The following is a 16,373-nucleotide window of genomic DNA, read 5'->3' as shown; positions in this document are numbered from 1 at the left end:
CGCAAAACCCTATCTCTACCGTAAATACAAAAATTAGCCAGGCCTGGTGGTGGGCACCTGTAATCCCAGCTACTTGGGAGGCTGAGGCAGGAGAATCGCTTGAACCCAGGAGGCGGAAGTTGCAATAAGCCAAGATCATGCCACTGCACTCCAGCATGGGCTACAGAGTGAGACTCTGTTGCAAAAAAAAAAAAAAAAAAAAAAAAAAAAAAAAAAAATTAGCTGGGCATGCTGGCACACACCTGTAATGCCAGCTACTCAGAAGGCTGAGGCAGGAGAATCGCTTGAACCCGGGAGGTGGAGGTTGCAGTGAGCTGAGACAGTGCCACTGTACTCTAGCCTGGGCAACAGAGTGAGACTGTCTCCAAAAAAAAAAAAAAGCAGCAAGTGTATTATAAAGATAATAAAATTTAGGCCAGGCGCGGTGGCTCACGCCTGTAATCCCAGCACATTGGAAGGCTGAGGCAGGTGGATCACGAGGTCAGCAGATGGAGATCATCCTGGCTAACACGGTCAAACCTCGACTCTACTAAAAAAAAAACAAAAAAAACCAAAAAATTAGCCAGGCGTGGTGGCAGGCACCTGTAGTCCCAGCTACTCGGGAGGCTGAGGCAGGAGAATGGTGTGAACCTGGGAGGTGGGGCTTGCAGTGAACAGACATTGTGCCACCGTGCCACCGTGCTCCAGCCTGGGCGATAAAGCGAGACTCTATCTCAAAGAAAAAAAAAAGTTAATAAAATTTAAATTAATTATAACGAAAATACAAAAGAAGGTTACCTACTAAATTACCACTAAATTAGTATGATAAAACACTATATATTTAACCAGTTATAGATTAACTGTTGACATGTTAAATTTCATACATACTTGGTTTCTGATTTGACCTAATTTCTTCTTTAAATCCTGTGTCTCATCTTCTAAATTAATACGATAACGTGATGTAACCTCCAGTGAAGCCTCTGACATAGATTGTTTTTTTAGGGTATCAGCCAGTTCTTGTTGAAGTTGTCTCACAACAACCTGATAAGACATTTTTATTACTGATTTTATAAACCACCTTATTATTAATTATGTAAAAGAATAAATTATGTTAATAATATTTATGACATATATAATTTTAAAAATTACCACATACATTGATTCACCTTCTTGTCCTCATATGTACACATTCCTGTTTATTACTGAATTCAGTTAAGGACACAGGTGTTATCTTCCTGCCAATTAGGTATGACGTTACTTAGACAACAGATTCAGCCCATTATTCATTCATCCCCCAATGAATTTATAATGCTTAACAACCTACTGAAGTATCGAAATAGTTATGTGAGTGGAACTGGTAGTGATTAATTGTACCCTATGAAACATTTTTGCTCTTTTTTATTAGAACATCAGATCAACTTCAGAGCTCCTCACATATTCAATTGCTTGCTCAAATTATTCCAAAAGATTCCTATCTCAGAATACAGGTAAATTCCAATGGCCTTAGAGGCCCTAGGTAACCTGGCCTCCACCTGCCTCCCTGACCTCAGCTGCTATGACTCTCCCCTGCTCACTCCATTCTTGCTGCCTGTGAATCCTGCCACCACTCATTATTGTGAAAATGGTCGTCCAATACCAAACTAATAAATCACAAATCACTACACTTATCTTTGTACTGAACAAAGTTATACCCAAATGATAGTCACTGGGCATTGAAAATTATGAGCAAATTATTTGCTCATAATATATTCAAAGTAAATTATAAATACCAGTGGGGAGATTAAATCAAATATGGTTGCTAAAGTGCACATTTGTCCCAAATTATGGTTTAATAAAAAGTACATGCTTTAAAGAATTGAGAGATCATAACAATATGTAATTTGAGATTGAAATATTTTTAGACAATTCAAATTGACAAGAATAAAATAAAATTACATCAACTGAAATATATAAAAGCTACTGACAGAAAAGTATTAAGAGATATAGCAATATACTTCAGTTTATCTGGGAAATCTGGAATTAACTGTCAAAATAACACACTTAATTGAATCTTAATTTCAAAATACTCATTTCAAGTATGAGCATTTCCATTTATCTGTTTCATGGTGGCAGATAAATGGAAATGTTCTTAAGATGTGGCAACATAAAAACATTAAAATTTTATCTTCAGCAGTAAAAGACTACATTATTCACATTAGTTTACCATTCATACTAGTCTATTAACAATTCATAACTTAAAACTCAAAATTTCACAGATGATACAATGTCTTTACTCAAAGTAAAGCATCTCTCAGTTCTTTTATTTGCTGAAAACAAGGGATGTTTCTAAACTGATAGCGTAAATAAGCTTATCTATTTATTTTTATAGTTAACTACATAACCGTATATTATTTTAAATTTTCTTTCGGGAGGTTTGAAAAATATTTATCTTTCTTGATACTTACTTCTCTTTCTGCCTTTTCATTTTCATATTGATACTGCCTTTCTTTTAAGTGATTACATTCACTGATTAACTCCTTATTTCTTTCTTCTAGCAGAAGACTTTGCTTTTCGCTCTCAGCTTGAAGTTTCTGCACAATAGCATGAAACTGGTCTTGAATATTAATCACTGTCTTCTCTTTATTGTCAGCCTTGTTGTGGGCATCATCCAGTTGTTGTCGAAGCAGCATATTCTCACTTTGTAGTTGAGACAATCTCTCCTCTACAGACTCCTGCTTTCCAATGTATTTATTCACTTTAACTTGTTCATTTTGATACTTTTGTTCCATTTCCTTCATTCGACACTGGGTTTGGCTTAGGTCCTTTTGTACCCGTTCTAAACCCAAAGTCTTTTCTCTGAGGGCATCTCTTGTGTGATGGAGCTCAATTTCTAGGCTATTGAGTTTACTTTCAGTTTTAAATAGTTGTTGAGAAAGAATCTCATTGTTATCTTTTAGGTTAGACGCATCAAAATTCATTTTGTCCTGTAAACGAGACCACTCATCTCTTGCTCTCTGGAAAGCAATTTCTAGGTCTCTTTTTGATGTCTCACTTTGATCACGATCATGTATAGCAGCAGCCAATCTAGAACGGTATGATTCAACTTCTGCTTCCAGTCGTTCCTTGCTTTGCTTTTCATTCTCCAGTTTAGAATTTAGCATTGCATTCTCAGCTGTCAGAACACTAAGCCGTCCATTATACTGGGATATTGTTTGTGTTAATGTTTCCTCATTCTGCTTTATAGTCTTCTGAAGGTCTTCATTCTTTTCTTTTACAATTTCAAGGTCCTCAAAACATTTCTTTTCTTTTTCCTGGTTTTGATTTTTTATTGTGTCTATTTCTAGCCTTAGCATAGCAATTTCTTCCTGCAACATGCTATTTTTATGCAATAGGTCTTTTCTTCTTCATGACTATGAGAATTCTAAGTAAAACAAAGGAAACTTTGAGTTAGCACCCAAGAAAAAGACATATCATGATTTCCTCTGAAATTAAAGAATAAGCTGTACATTTTACAATAAAGGGTTGCAACAAGTGTATATCCAATTGAAAAAAAAAGTTGGATCAAAACTCAAACCTTATAGAGTATTAACTCCCCAAAGTTCAAAAATTTATTTGAAGACAATTAATCCATGAAAGTAAAAAAGAAATCACTAGAAAATTTTTAAGAATCTCAGAATTGGAAAGGCCTTTCCCTGAAGTACAACAAATTCAAAAGCATAAAAGATTAATAATTTGATCACATTAAAAAATTGGGTTTATATTCTGATATCTAACCCATACACCAACCCACAGGAAGAGCCTTGGCTCTGCATATATCTGGACAGACGAAATTTCCCGAAGTTTTTCAAGTTTCTTTTTTCTGAGAATATTCTATACTTTTCTCACATCTTTATAGTCAGTTATAACAATTTTGTTTATTGATGAATAATAAATCTAGGCATTGTACTAAGCACTTCTACTATATCAATGGACTCATTTAGTATCACGATTTTGAAAAGGAAAAGTTAAAAAAAATATAAGCAGCTGTATGATTTTCCCTGGGGCTTCTGATTCTATTTGTAGTCTTCTTTCACTAAATCAGTTATTTCTGTGGTATAAATATTTAAATACAAAAGAAGACTTTTATTTCACAACACTAATGGTAAATAGGACAAAATCTGTAGAGCTCCTCTTAGAAAATCATGAGATGATTTGTTGTCGCAATAACTTTTGTTTCCGCTTCATAATGTTTAAAACCGTAATAATGTGAAACAGGGAGAAATATGCCGAACTGTTTTACTAGGAACAAAATACTTATTACTAAATTATCACTAAGTATATATCATGGCATATAAATAAGATACTACTTGCAGCACACTATTACTCTTCTCAAAAGTGAGAAGATTAATATCCAAAATACGGTCACTGAACTGGCTGTACTTTTCCTCCCTTCCTGTGAGTAGAAGTAATAAACTAACCTCTCCATTAATATATCAAGGCGATGAAATCACTTCCAAAAACTCAAGCATCTATTGTTAGTAGCAAGGGTTTTGAGATTGTGGAAAGACCATCAATTCCTATGGAAGATATTAAAAGCTTCTCCTTTGGATGAGGCCATTCTGAATGTCGTTACTTGACTGCTGCAGACAAGTGGAGCTGAATTAAGAACATCACTTTTTCCAATGGACCAAAACGCTACCACCACCCCAAGATATACATATATGGCTTAAAATCCTCAATACTTTCCAAGATGCATATATAGTTGGTTTTTAAAATATATACACATACAAATATATATACACACATATTTGAAAATGACTAAAGGAAATATAAATACCTCAGAATTCATTTTCCTTTGAGTCATTTCAATCTCCTTTTGTTTGGAAAGGTGATTGGTCAGAATTCCATCTTGTAACATTCTGGCATTCTGTTCTCGAGAAAGTTGCCTCTGAGTGTCATTTCGCTCTTGTACGACCTAGAGATATATTAAGTTTTGGGTCTATTAGCATTTTTTAAAAGTCTAAAAGGTTAATCAAGAGCAGAATTTTAAAACAAAAAAACTTATAAAAGGAAATAGCATATTAAAATGCAAGAACCTTTATTACTCAAGAAATACTCAAATTTTAATCACATAAATGTCAGCTAAATTCATCAAAGAGCAAAAACGGGTCTTAAATACAGGCAAATAAAGAATTGTGAAATAAAATGTCAAACATTTTACTAGTTTCATCATAATTTTAGAGATATTTAGCCTGTATTTTAACATTAAATGCCTAAATTAACATTTATGTTAGTGATTAAACTCAACTTATCCTCCATTCCTTCATTTAGAAAACAGAGACTGAGCATCTATTAGGTGTCAAGATTTACCATGAATAATTTTAGTTATAAAGGTCATAGGTCAGCTTAAGATGAGATAACATTTTTGTTTTTAACCTAGATAATATATATTAAATCAAAAGGATAAGTAATAGTGATGAAATAAAGTTAAAATATAAAATTTTATCCAAAATTAATTTACCTGATTCAAATTACTTTTTACAGTCCTCAATTCCATCTCCAGTGTTTGGAGACTCAGTTCAAGCTGTTGTTTCACTTCAACTTCTTTCCTATATTGCTCTTCTTTCCTTCTTAACTGTTCCCTAATTTTTTCATACAACATATCAGCATTTCTTCTCTTCTCTTCTTCTTGGTTTAAGCTAAATCTGCAGTTAAAGATGCTTACCTTAAAATCTGTATTGTTACAAAATAAAAAGTTCATTGTGTGATCTGCTGCTTCATATGTTGGTTTATTACCCTAATACAATTTCTATGTTCTTGAATATCTTTCCTTTCTAGTTCTCTGATTTTTAATTTCTCACTTCAGTCTTTTCCAAAGGACATATATGCTTGAAAGGCAGTGATGAAAGAACATTCTGTTAACTGGTAGGTTTCTGTTACAAGTACCTCTGGTAAATATTATGGAAAAGGATATTGGAAATGATTCAATAAAGATGCAAGTTGAAAATTTCTTTTTGGCCAGGTGCCAGTGGTTCATGCCTGTAATCCTATCACTTTGGGAGGCTGAGGAGGGTAGATCACTTGAAGTCAGGAGTTCGAGACCAGCCTGGCCAACAGGGTGAAACCACATCTTTATTAAAGATATAAAAAATTAGCCAGGTGTGGTGGCATACGCCTGTAATCCCAGTTACTCAGGAGGCTGAGGCAAGAGAACCCAGGAGGCGGATGTTGCAGTGAGCTGAAATCGCGCCACTGCACTCCAGCCTGGGCAACACAGCAAGACTCCATTTCAAAAAAAAAAAAATTTAGGTTGAAAAAATGGGCATTTCATTCTCTATTAATTAAAACGTAAATTAACATAAACTTTCTTGAGAACAATTTAAAAATCTGGATCAAAAGCCTTTTAAAAAAAATTCCTATGAACAATTCTATATTGAAGAATTTATTCAAAGTAAATAATTAGAAATATAGAAAACATTTATAAAAGGTATTCCTTCTAGCATTAACTGTAATACAAAAAAATTGTAAACCCAAAACTTATTCTATTAAATAAATAATGAGACTTCTGTATGACAAACTTCTACATAGCCATTAAAGTGATTTAAAAGAATATATATTTAGTAGAAGTTCATAGTTAAGAACTAGTTATATTATTTCCAAGAATTTCACACTCCACAAGACTAAGCTTTCTTCCCTGCTAAGCCCCAGAAGGTAAGTCAGCAATGACAAGAATTCTATATTATCTTTAGTACAAACAGTTAAACATTTCTTTAAAACTAGGCTATCATACCTCAAAGAGCACAGTTCTCGTTCCCATTCAACTTTTTGATGCTCTAACTGTGATTTTATTTCTTTTGTTTCAGATAGCTCCTTTTGTAGTACATTAACCTTATCTTCCATTTTTTTAATTTTTACTGTAAGTAGTTCACAGTGATTTTTTTTAAGTTCTAGTAATCTTTCACACGAAAGAGCTGCATCCTGGATTTTCAATAGGCTAACAGAATCTGTATCAGGGAGAAAACAAGACAGAAATATATGAGTACTTTTCGCATATAACACACTATACACTGTAACTCATTAAGACACTGACCAATTATATACTGAGGGCCTACAATGTGGAAGACATTAAACTAAGCTCTGCAGATAAAACAGACAAGACCTCTGCATTTGCTTAGCTTAAAGTATAGTGAAGAAACAAAGACAAAAAAAGTCACAATTATGAATTCAGATAGATGCTGTAAGGAAACAGAGTTCTATGACCACAAAAGATAATGTGATCTATACTGGGCCCAGGTAAGATTTCCCTGAAGGAGAGGTGGCTACACTGAGAAATGAAAGACGAGAAGCAGCAGCTGAGCAAAGGGGGAAGAAAAGCATGCAGCCAGTCTGCGGCATGTGCTGAGCCTCACTGCAGTCTGCTTCAAGTACTAACTTTCCTTCTTTCCTGAAACGACCAAAGACAAAACAGACAAAATACATGAAACAATGAGTTTCAAGACAGTGGACTCAGGCAATGAACACAACGATCCCTGACAGACAAGAAACAAAGGAAGTGGCTGGGCATGGTGGGTCACACCTGTAATCCCAGCACTTTAGGAGGCGAGGTGAGCAGATCACCTGAGGCTAGGGGTTCGAGACCAGTCTAGCCAACATAGTAAAACCCTGTCTCTACTGAAAATACAAAAAGTAGCAGGGCGTGGTGGCATGTGCCTGTAATCACAGCTACTTGGGAGGCTAAGGCAGGAAAATTGCTTGAACCCAGGAGGCGGAGGTTGCAGTGAGCTGAGATCGCACCACTGTACTCCAGCCTGGGCGACAGAGTGAGACTCTGTCTCAAAAAAAAGAAAAGAAAAGAAAAGAAAAGAAACAAAGGAAGTAAGTCTTATGGTCTCATGAATGGCCAGAGCTTGGCCTTCAGAGTTTCCAGGCCATGACGTGGGGAGGAAAAACTGACATAAAATCCAGCAAACTCTCTGAGTTGAAGTGATGAAGCTGAGAGTCTGGTAAATGCAAGGTAGACAGAGATCACAGGACACCAGAGAGGAAGGAGAGGCACAGAGAAAGAACTCTGGAGCTCTGCAGAGATCCCTTCTTGGGTATTGAGCAGTGTAATGAACAGTGCATGTATGCCAGGAAACTACCTGAAACCAAAGAAAAAAACCACCTAGAAAGAGAGGAAATCCTGCCTGGTGCTTCCACAGCACCGGGAAGAGTGTTCATTCCCACAGTCAGGCTGGAAAAACTCATACTTCTCAAGACAATGAATAATCAGAAAGGTATTGCCTCAGGAGTGGGGAATTAGCCCAAATCATAAAAGCAAGATAGGAAAAAGTCAAGCTGTTTATATAGAATTCAACTGTACCCCAAAATAAAGCTCAAGAAGATAAGTGGAGGCATGGAAGATATTTTTTTAAAAACCAAATTGCACTTGTAGAGATGCAAATTACAATGTCAAAGATGAAAACTAAATTAGATAAAAATAAACACAGATGAACCATTACAAAAGAAAAGATTCATAACTTTGAGACACCAATGAACTATAGAAAAAAATCCAAGCAGCTAATATATAAGCCCCCAAAGAGGGAGGAAGAGAGACAGAAAAAAAAAAATGTGAAGAAAAATTGGCCAAAACTTTCTAAACTTAATAAATTAACTATAATCCCACAGATTCAGAAAGGATATGGCTAGGAGAGAAAAAAATGAAAGCCTACTATTATAATTATACTGCATACCAGAACTATAACAAAATTATACCATATATGATGTGGTATGACATTATATGAAGGTAGACTGTGATAAGTTCAAGTCATATACTATAAATCCTAAAGCAACCACTAAGATAGCAAAACAAAGAGTCATAGCTTATAAGCCAAAAAACAAAAAACCAAAAACCTGAGATAAAACTCAGGAGCATCTGTAGATCAACGGAACACAATAGAGTTGAGAATAGACCCACACGTATGCAGTCAACTTACTTTTGACAAAGGCATAATGGCAAATGCAGTAGGAAAAGGCTAGCCTTTCTGACGTATGATGCTGGAACAATTGCATGTCCATATCCAAAAAGATGAACTTGAATCCATACTTCAATCCATACAAAAATAGGAACTCAAAATGGATCACAGACCTAAATATAAGACCCAAAACTGGCTGGGCACAGTGGCTCATGCCCGTAATCCCAGCACTCTGGGAGGCCGAGGTGGGCAGATCACTTGAGGTCGAGAGTTTGAGACCAGCCTGGCCAACATGATGAAATCCCGCCTCTATTAAAAACACAAAAAAGCCGGCAGGCCACGGTGGGTGGCTCACACCTGTAATCCTAGCACTTTGGGAGACCAAGGCGGGCGGATCACGAGGTCAGGAAATCAAGAACATCCCGGCTAACATGGTGAAACCCCCTCTCTACTAAAAATACAAAAACTTTGCCAGGCCTGGTGGCGGGCGCCTGTAGTTCCAGCTACTTGGGAGGCTGAGGCAGGAGAATAGCGTGAACCCAGGACGCAGAGCTTGCACTGAGCGGAGATCGTGCCACTGCACTCCAGCCTGGGTGACAGAACGAGACTCCATCCCAAAAAACAAAAAAACAAACAAAAAAATACAAAAAAAACCCAAAAAACAAACAAAAAAAGCTGGGTATGGTGGCACATGCCTATAATCCCAGTTACTCAGGAGGCTGAGACAGAAGAATCGCTTGAACCTGGGAGGTGGAGGTTGCAGTTACAGTGCACTCCAGCCTGAGTGACAGAGTGAGATTTTGTCCCAGACAAAGACCTAAAGCTATAAAACTTCTAGAAAAAAAGCATAGGAGGAAATCTTTGTGACCCTGTGTCAAGCAAAGACTTCTTAAATGCGATACAAAAAGCAAAATCCATAATTAAACAGATAAATTGGACTTAATCAAAATTAAAAACTTCTGCTCTTCAAAAGATACCATTAAGAGAATGAAAAGTCAACAAAACAATTAACAAATAAAATTAAAAAAAAAGAGAGGATGAAAAGCCAAGCCACAAACTGGGAGAAAAAAATCCCTGCAAAAAACATAGCTAACAAAGGAATAATATCAAGAATATATTATAGAAAGATCTCTTCAGCTTTGCACAGTTGCAGCATTGTAGCCACCAATTAAACACAGCATAATGTATGCTAAGTGTGCATACATTTCACTTTATTACTTTACATACATTACAGTGGGATACATAAAAAGGCCTTAAATTTCTGCAATAGGCCTACCTTTATACTCCATTCCAAGTTGTTCAATGAGCAACATAAAATTCTTGTAACTACAGTGAGGCAGCTCACAATCCTCTGAGGCTGTTTCAGATGACTGAGTTAAGTCATCAACATCATCCACAGACTGTATTTGGTTTTTGACCTATGGGGTTGAAATAAATAACACTGTTTCAAAATGTCCCCAAAATATTTATAGCACATACAGAAGCGGTAATTATCCACCTTTCTATATGAGCAAAACCCAGGTATTTCTTTTAAAGAACTGATTTTGTTAAAAGGATATATTATCAACAGTTAGTGCTTCTTAATCAGTTTTTCAAAGTAAATATCTTTACAACAAAAAATTCTCTGTTTTTTTTTTCATTTCTTTTTTTTTTTTTGACATCGGGTCTTGCTCTGTCATTCAGGCTGGAGTGTAGCATCGTGATCATAGCTCACTGCAGCTTCAAACTCCCGGGCTCAACCAATCCTCTCACCTCAGCCTCCCAAGCAGCTGGGACTACAGGTATGCTCACTATGCCTGGTTAATTTTTTCTTAATTTTTGTAGAGATAGGGCTCTCACTATGTTACCTAGGCTGGTCTCAAATTCCTGAAGTTAAGCAATCCTCCTGCTTTAGCCTTCCAAAGTGCTGGGATTACAGGTGTGAGCCACTGTGCCCAGCCCACTTTATCTTTTATAATGTATTTTTTTAAACAATAATTTTGATAATTTATTTTTTACAGTACCTTGTTCTTTTCATTAGATGTTTTCTTACTAGGCCTAAAAAAAAAAAAAAAAAAACCTTTCAGGCAAATAGTAAATATGTAAAATGCAAGGAATATCTAAAATGATTGTTTTTTTAAATAAAAGCCCTGCATTTGTAATTTATTTATTACCCTATTCATAAAGTTCACAGGAATATTTTTTACAGGTAATATAAAAGATAATAACTTTCTACAAGGGGTATTGAACTATAAACAGAAAAGTAAAAGTAAGTGACAAGAAAATATACTAATATGATAACAAACAAATTTAGATCAAGCTTCCTGACAGTCAAAGCAAAAGGAAAACACAGTGTTACTTGCATTACTCAATAGAAAGAAATATACCAGGTTTTTTTCGCTATTGACCTTTTCAATAAAAACAAGCTTTTACTGGCACTAAAACCTATTTGGAATATATTACTTAACACCCTTACATGAGGGAAACCCTTTTTGAATGACGATATTAGCTTTTTTCAGGACTCACAATGCAGGTACTATGCGTTATTCTAAGCCCTGTACATATGTTAAATTCATTTTAATCATAACAATAATTCTGTGAGGTTGATAAAATATTAGGTATTTTATAAAGGAAGAAAGTAGGCACAGAAAAGCCAAGTAATTTGCCCAAGCACATATAGCTGGTCAGTAGCAGACCCAAAATTCAAACCCAAAAATTCTAGCTCCAAAACATATTTTGCTGTGCTGTGAAAGTAATATTTATTTTCAAGTGTTTTTAAGTGATATGATAGCAGATGAATCTATATTTTCATTCTATTTCTGGTTATAATTATAAATAATAATTTTTTAATCTTGTAAATATTTTTAAACTAAAAGACCTTATATCTAGCCAATTTGGAAACCTACTTTCAATAAGCTCAACATTTATTTTTTCTAAAGAAATTCATCAACGTTCATTCATTCATCTACTCAACTCTTTATTCATGCATTCAAAAATCCTCATTGAAGCTAGGCATGGTGGCTCATGCCTGTAATCCCAGCACTTTGGGAGGCCAAGGTGGGCAGATCACTTGAGGTTAGGAGTTCAAGACCAGCCTGGCCAACATGGCAAAACCCTGTCTCTACTAAAAATACAAAAAATAGCCAGGCATGGTGGTGTGCACCTGTAGTCCCAGCTACTTGGGAGGCTGAGGCATGAGAATTGCTTGAACGCAAGAGACGGAGGTTGCAGTGAACTGAGATCACATCACTGCACTCCAGCCTGGGCAACAGAGCAAGACTCTGCCAAAAAAAAAAAAAAATCCTTATTGAGCATACATGTCAATGACACTATTAGCATAAGGTAACATGGTTTTTAATATTTTAGAACTTTATAATCTAAGTCTGTGATAGACTGTCAACAGTTTAATTTTCTACTGCACATAAACAAAATCCTCCCCTTCTCCCCAGAATCTAAACAACTATTAAGTTAATACACCTGATCTTTTAGTCTTACAAAATCATAGCTGTTCATGATGCTATTGTCAAAAGTACTCTGATATCTTCAATTACCAAGAATTATTTAAATTCAATTCAGTATGACCTACATGGTTTGCATGTTTATTATTAATTTTTTAAAATCCATATATGATAGTTTAACTTTTAGATTGTCAGCGACACATTCAATTATATAAGAATATTCCATTTCTGAAACAATTCTAAATGAACAATCTCTTTTTATACAGCAAAAAACTACATAAATAGAAGTTCTAAGAACAGTTAGTTCATTATAAATCTTTAAAAGATAATGGATCAAGCTTTCTGAGGCTTAGACATGCAAACAAAACTAAATTGCATAAGCATTTCCTTCTCTACTGGGTCACTCCCAAAAGCATGTAAATATACTCTAAAAGCTTACATTTTAAAATAAAAAAGAAAGAAGGCTCCCTTGAATCCCACATTCTTCTTCAGTTACCACCCGTTTACCTACTGCCTCTCAGTCCAAGTTCTCTCAAACACTGTCAAAGCCCATCCACTACAGTCAGGGCTCCATGGTGACCATTTATTGAAACTGCTGCTTGTCAAAGTTGTCCTCATCTTAATCTTTCGGCAGCATGGAAACAGTCGATATTCTCTAGCTTTGGGAGACTACATCACTCTATTTTCAGAAAAAAAATTATTACTAACCTTCCTCCATAGAGAAATAAAGAAATCACAGATTTTACCTTTCTTCATCCTCATCTGTTTCACTTAAACTGCTGTCATCATCCACTTGTAGCAGGCCACCAGTTAGTAAACTGGCTTTCTCAAACACTGGTGAATTCACAGATTCTTTCGAGGTTCTCTTTACTTCCTTCATTTGCAAGGCAGGACCACTACTTTAAAAAAGCCACGGGAAATGACAGGTAAGAAAAAAGAAAAAAAGAAACAAAATGCAGAAAGAGAGTTAAGGAACAAAAAAGAATAAAAAAAAATTTAAAAGCCATTAAAAAGCCAATGTTTTCTAATAATTCTGACAACCAAAAAATTTTTATAAAATTCCAACATTTCCTCCACCTCAATTCATTCACTAATTCAAAAAACACAAATTACCAACAACATAAGAGGAAATGTATATTCCCTGCTTCAAAAATCATAATTTTATCATACCATTATGATAAAATGTGATATGTAAGAGTTAATATATGAAAAGGTACATCTGAGCATAAGGACAGTTTTAAAACAGAAGAGACAAAATAGAGGAGTTCACAAGACAAAAAAGTGAGAGAAAACCATTCTACCTAGAGATAGAAGGTAAGCAGAGATTAGGCCCACAGAGTCTAGATGTTTCCTAGGAACTTGGAAGAAAAAAAAGAAACTACAGAGAGGTGAATGCTACACTAAACTTGAATGCTACAGTAAAAGGCTGGAGCTCACAGATTATAAGCAATGATCTTTAGACACGGAAGTAGCAATTAGATTTGGGCTATATTTTTGATTTTGTTTTTCACTTAAATGAAGTTTTTTTTAACGAAGTTTTAAAAATAGAATGATACACATATAACATGAAAGAAGAAATCAGGAAAATATCCGGGTGGGTGAAAAAACCTTTACTTTTAGAATACCTGTATGTCATTATATGCAGCTCCAAAATAGCAATATTCTGATTAGTTATGATTTTGTTTGAAAATAAAATAATGGGTGGGGCACGGAGGCTCATGCCTGTAATCCCAGCACTTTGGGAGGCTGAGGCGGGTGACTCACGAGGTCAGGAGTTCAAGACCAGCTGGCCAAGATGGTGAAACCCCATCTCTACTAAAAATACAAAAAAATTAGTCTGATGTGATGGCGCGGGCCTGAAATCCCAGCTACTTGGGTGGCTGAGGCAGGTGAATTGCTTGAGCACAGGAGACAGAGGTTGTAGTGAGCTGAGATCGTGCCACTGCACTCCAGCCTGGGCAATAAGAGCGAAACTCCATCTTGTCAAAAAAAGAAAAGAATGTGGTAACTTTTATAGACTTTTAGCCTAGTTAGATTTACCACCAGAAAATCTGTAATTATTATTATTATTACTTTTGGAGATAGAGTCTCACCTTGTGCCCAGTTTGGAGTGCAGTGGCACAATCTTGGCTCACTGCCACTTCTGCCTCCCAAGTTCAAGCGATTCTCCTGCCTCAGCTTCCCTAGTAGTTGGGTTTATAGGTGCCTGCCACCACGCCTGCCTAATTTTGTATTTTTAGTAGAGATGGGGTTTCACCATGTTTTCTAGGCTCGTCTGCAACTCTGACCTCAAGTGATCCACCTGCCTCAGCCTCCCAAAGTGCTGGGATTACAGGCATGAGCCACCGCGCCCAGTCATAACTACTTTTTTATGGTCTAAAAACATGCACAAAGATATCACTTTCATATACCTACATAATTTACAGAGACTGCAATTTCCCACTGTGTTAACAGTTGAGCATGAGCCCCTAAAAATACCCAATATACTGAAATGTTTACATGGAGTACAGATCCCTCTGTGTAATCCCTTGGCAATATTCAGATTAATTTGAGAGCCCAACATTTGGGATACTATAATAAATATCCTTAACATACATATGTATATATGTAATGTGTTTATATAAATATCCTTAAAATACATATTATTTATCTTTAACATGTTACATATATTATATATAGGCTTACTGTATATTATACATAATACATAATAAATGTCCTTGTATGTGTGCATTTTTACATAAGTCATATTTTCCTGTAGAATCTAGTCCCAGAAGTGAAGCTGTTAGGTTAAAGATAGGAAATATTTGAAATTCTAATACATACTAAATTATCCTTCAAAAAGGATTTACCAATTTCATTTACCAACAGTGTACGAGAATGCCTTTTTTCTCGCGTTTGCCATCAATGGGTATTATTTTTTAAATAAAATATCAATATGACTGAAACAACTGGTATCTCATTGTTTGTTAATTTGCCTTTTTCTAATTACAAGACAAGGTTGCATATCCCTTGCATAATAAAAGTATAATATTCATTAATCATGAATATTAGTCCAAATTAGAATTAGTTTTATAGCACAATAACAATCATCTGCTGTTAAATATGCTACCGGCTTACCCAGCATACTCTTTATTTTCCTTCCTGGGAAATTGCTGATGATCAGTTTCTCCACTCCTTCTTTCTTGAATTAATCCATCATCTTCATCATCATCAGTAGCACCATCATGTATGTTTGCTGATACTTCCATTTCACTATTTCTGTGTTTTTTCCTTTCTTCTTCAACCTTCAATGAAAGTTTGATACTAAGGAATTGCTATTACTTTATTTAACAAAAAGAATTTCTCTGTTTTCACTGAGTTTATCATTTGACTCAGTTTAACTATGGTAACTTTAGCCAATAAAAATATTTCCTACTTACTTTAATGGGATCATTGTATATATAATTGTTACATAATTATCAGCTATTATTATAATTTTATTAATGAAATTTTTGTAAAGTCTGCTTCATTTCTGTTTGGGTAAAACAGAATTTTCCAAAATTTCAAGGACTCTTCTTAATTTTGTGCTTTTATTCCCATCCAATCTTCACTATCTACTATGAATTTTCACTCCATTTTACTGGCAGAAACAGAAATAAAAAGACAAAGACACAAGATGCATCTTCTTCTGCCTTTACCACCTGGATTTTACACTATGCAGCCAGATTTAGAGGATGTGACATTGCTCCAGGAAGAGAAAGCAATCTTTCCCCTTTCTGCACTAAGCTATTCTTTTCCCCAGTGTCTCTTATAATTCTTTTTCTCATTTGGATCCTGGGATATCAACAAAGCGAAGGTGCTCACTGAAACACAGAAACCAAAGTTTGCCACAACATAAGGAACAGAGTGAAAGTGCTGAGTTGTGAGTTGCTGGTGTGGAATTCTGGAGAATGAGATGCTTCCCAAATTTCACATTCAATAACCATAAAATTTTATAGCTGGAGGATACACAGTATAAGTATTAATTATCTAAGTTAGCCCCATTATCTACTGATAATGGGAGTAA

At 35.4% G+C, this 16,373-nt stretch overlaps 1 protein-coding gene across 1 annotated transcript in view; it reads right to left on the bottom strand.

Annotated features, from left to right (window-relative positions):
• Positions 1 to 16,373, bottom strand: part of ANKRD26 (ankyrin repeat domain 26) — a 96,433-nt gene that overhangs the window by 28,487 nt on the left and 51,573 nt on the right. Inside the window, 10 exon segments of the mRNA XM_017853026.1 lie at positions 868 to 1,020; positions 2,424 to 3,358; positions 3,361 to 3,379; positions 4,775 to 4,912; positions 5,459 to 5,642; positions 6,728 to 6,941; positions 10,168 to 10,309; positions 10,895 to 10,928; positions 13,075 to 13,224; positions 15,446 to 15,612. Coding sequence (XP_017708515.1) covers positions 868 to 1,020; positions 2,424 to 3,358; positions 3,361 to 3,379; positions 4,775 to 4,912; positions 5,459 to 5,642; positions 6,728 to 6,941; positions 10,168 to 10,309; positions 10,895 to 10,928; positions 13,075 to 13,224; positions 15,446 to 15,612 — 2,136 coding nt within the window.

Source organism: Rhinopithecus bieti, unplaced genomic scaffold, assembly GCF_001698545.2.
Source record: "Rhinopithecus bieti isolate Rb0 unplaced genomic scaffold, ASM169854v2 scaffold_35615, whole genome shotgun sequence".
NCBI classification, from domain to species: domain Eukaryota; kingdom Metazoa; phylum Chordata; class Mammalia; order Primates; family Cercopithecidae; genus Rhinopithecus; species Rhinopithecus bieti.
The sequence above is the reverse complement of the archived record's forward strand: the minus strand, read 5'-3'. Positions and strand labels throughout refer to the sequence as shown.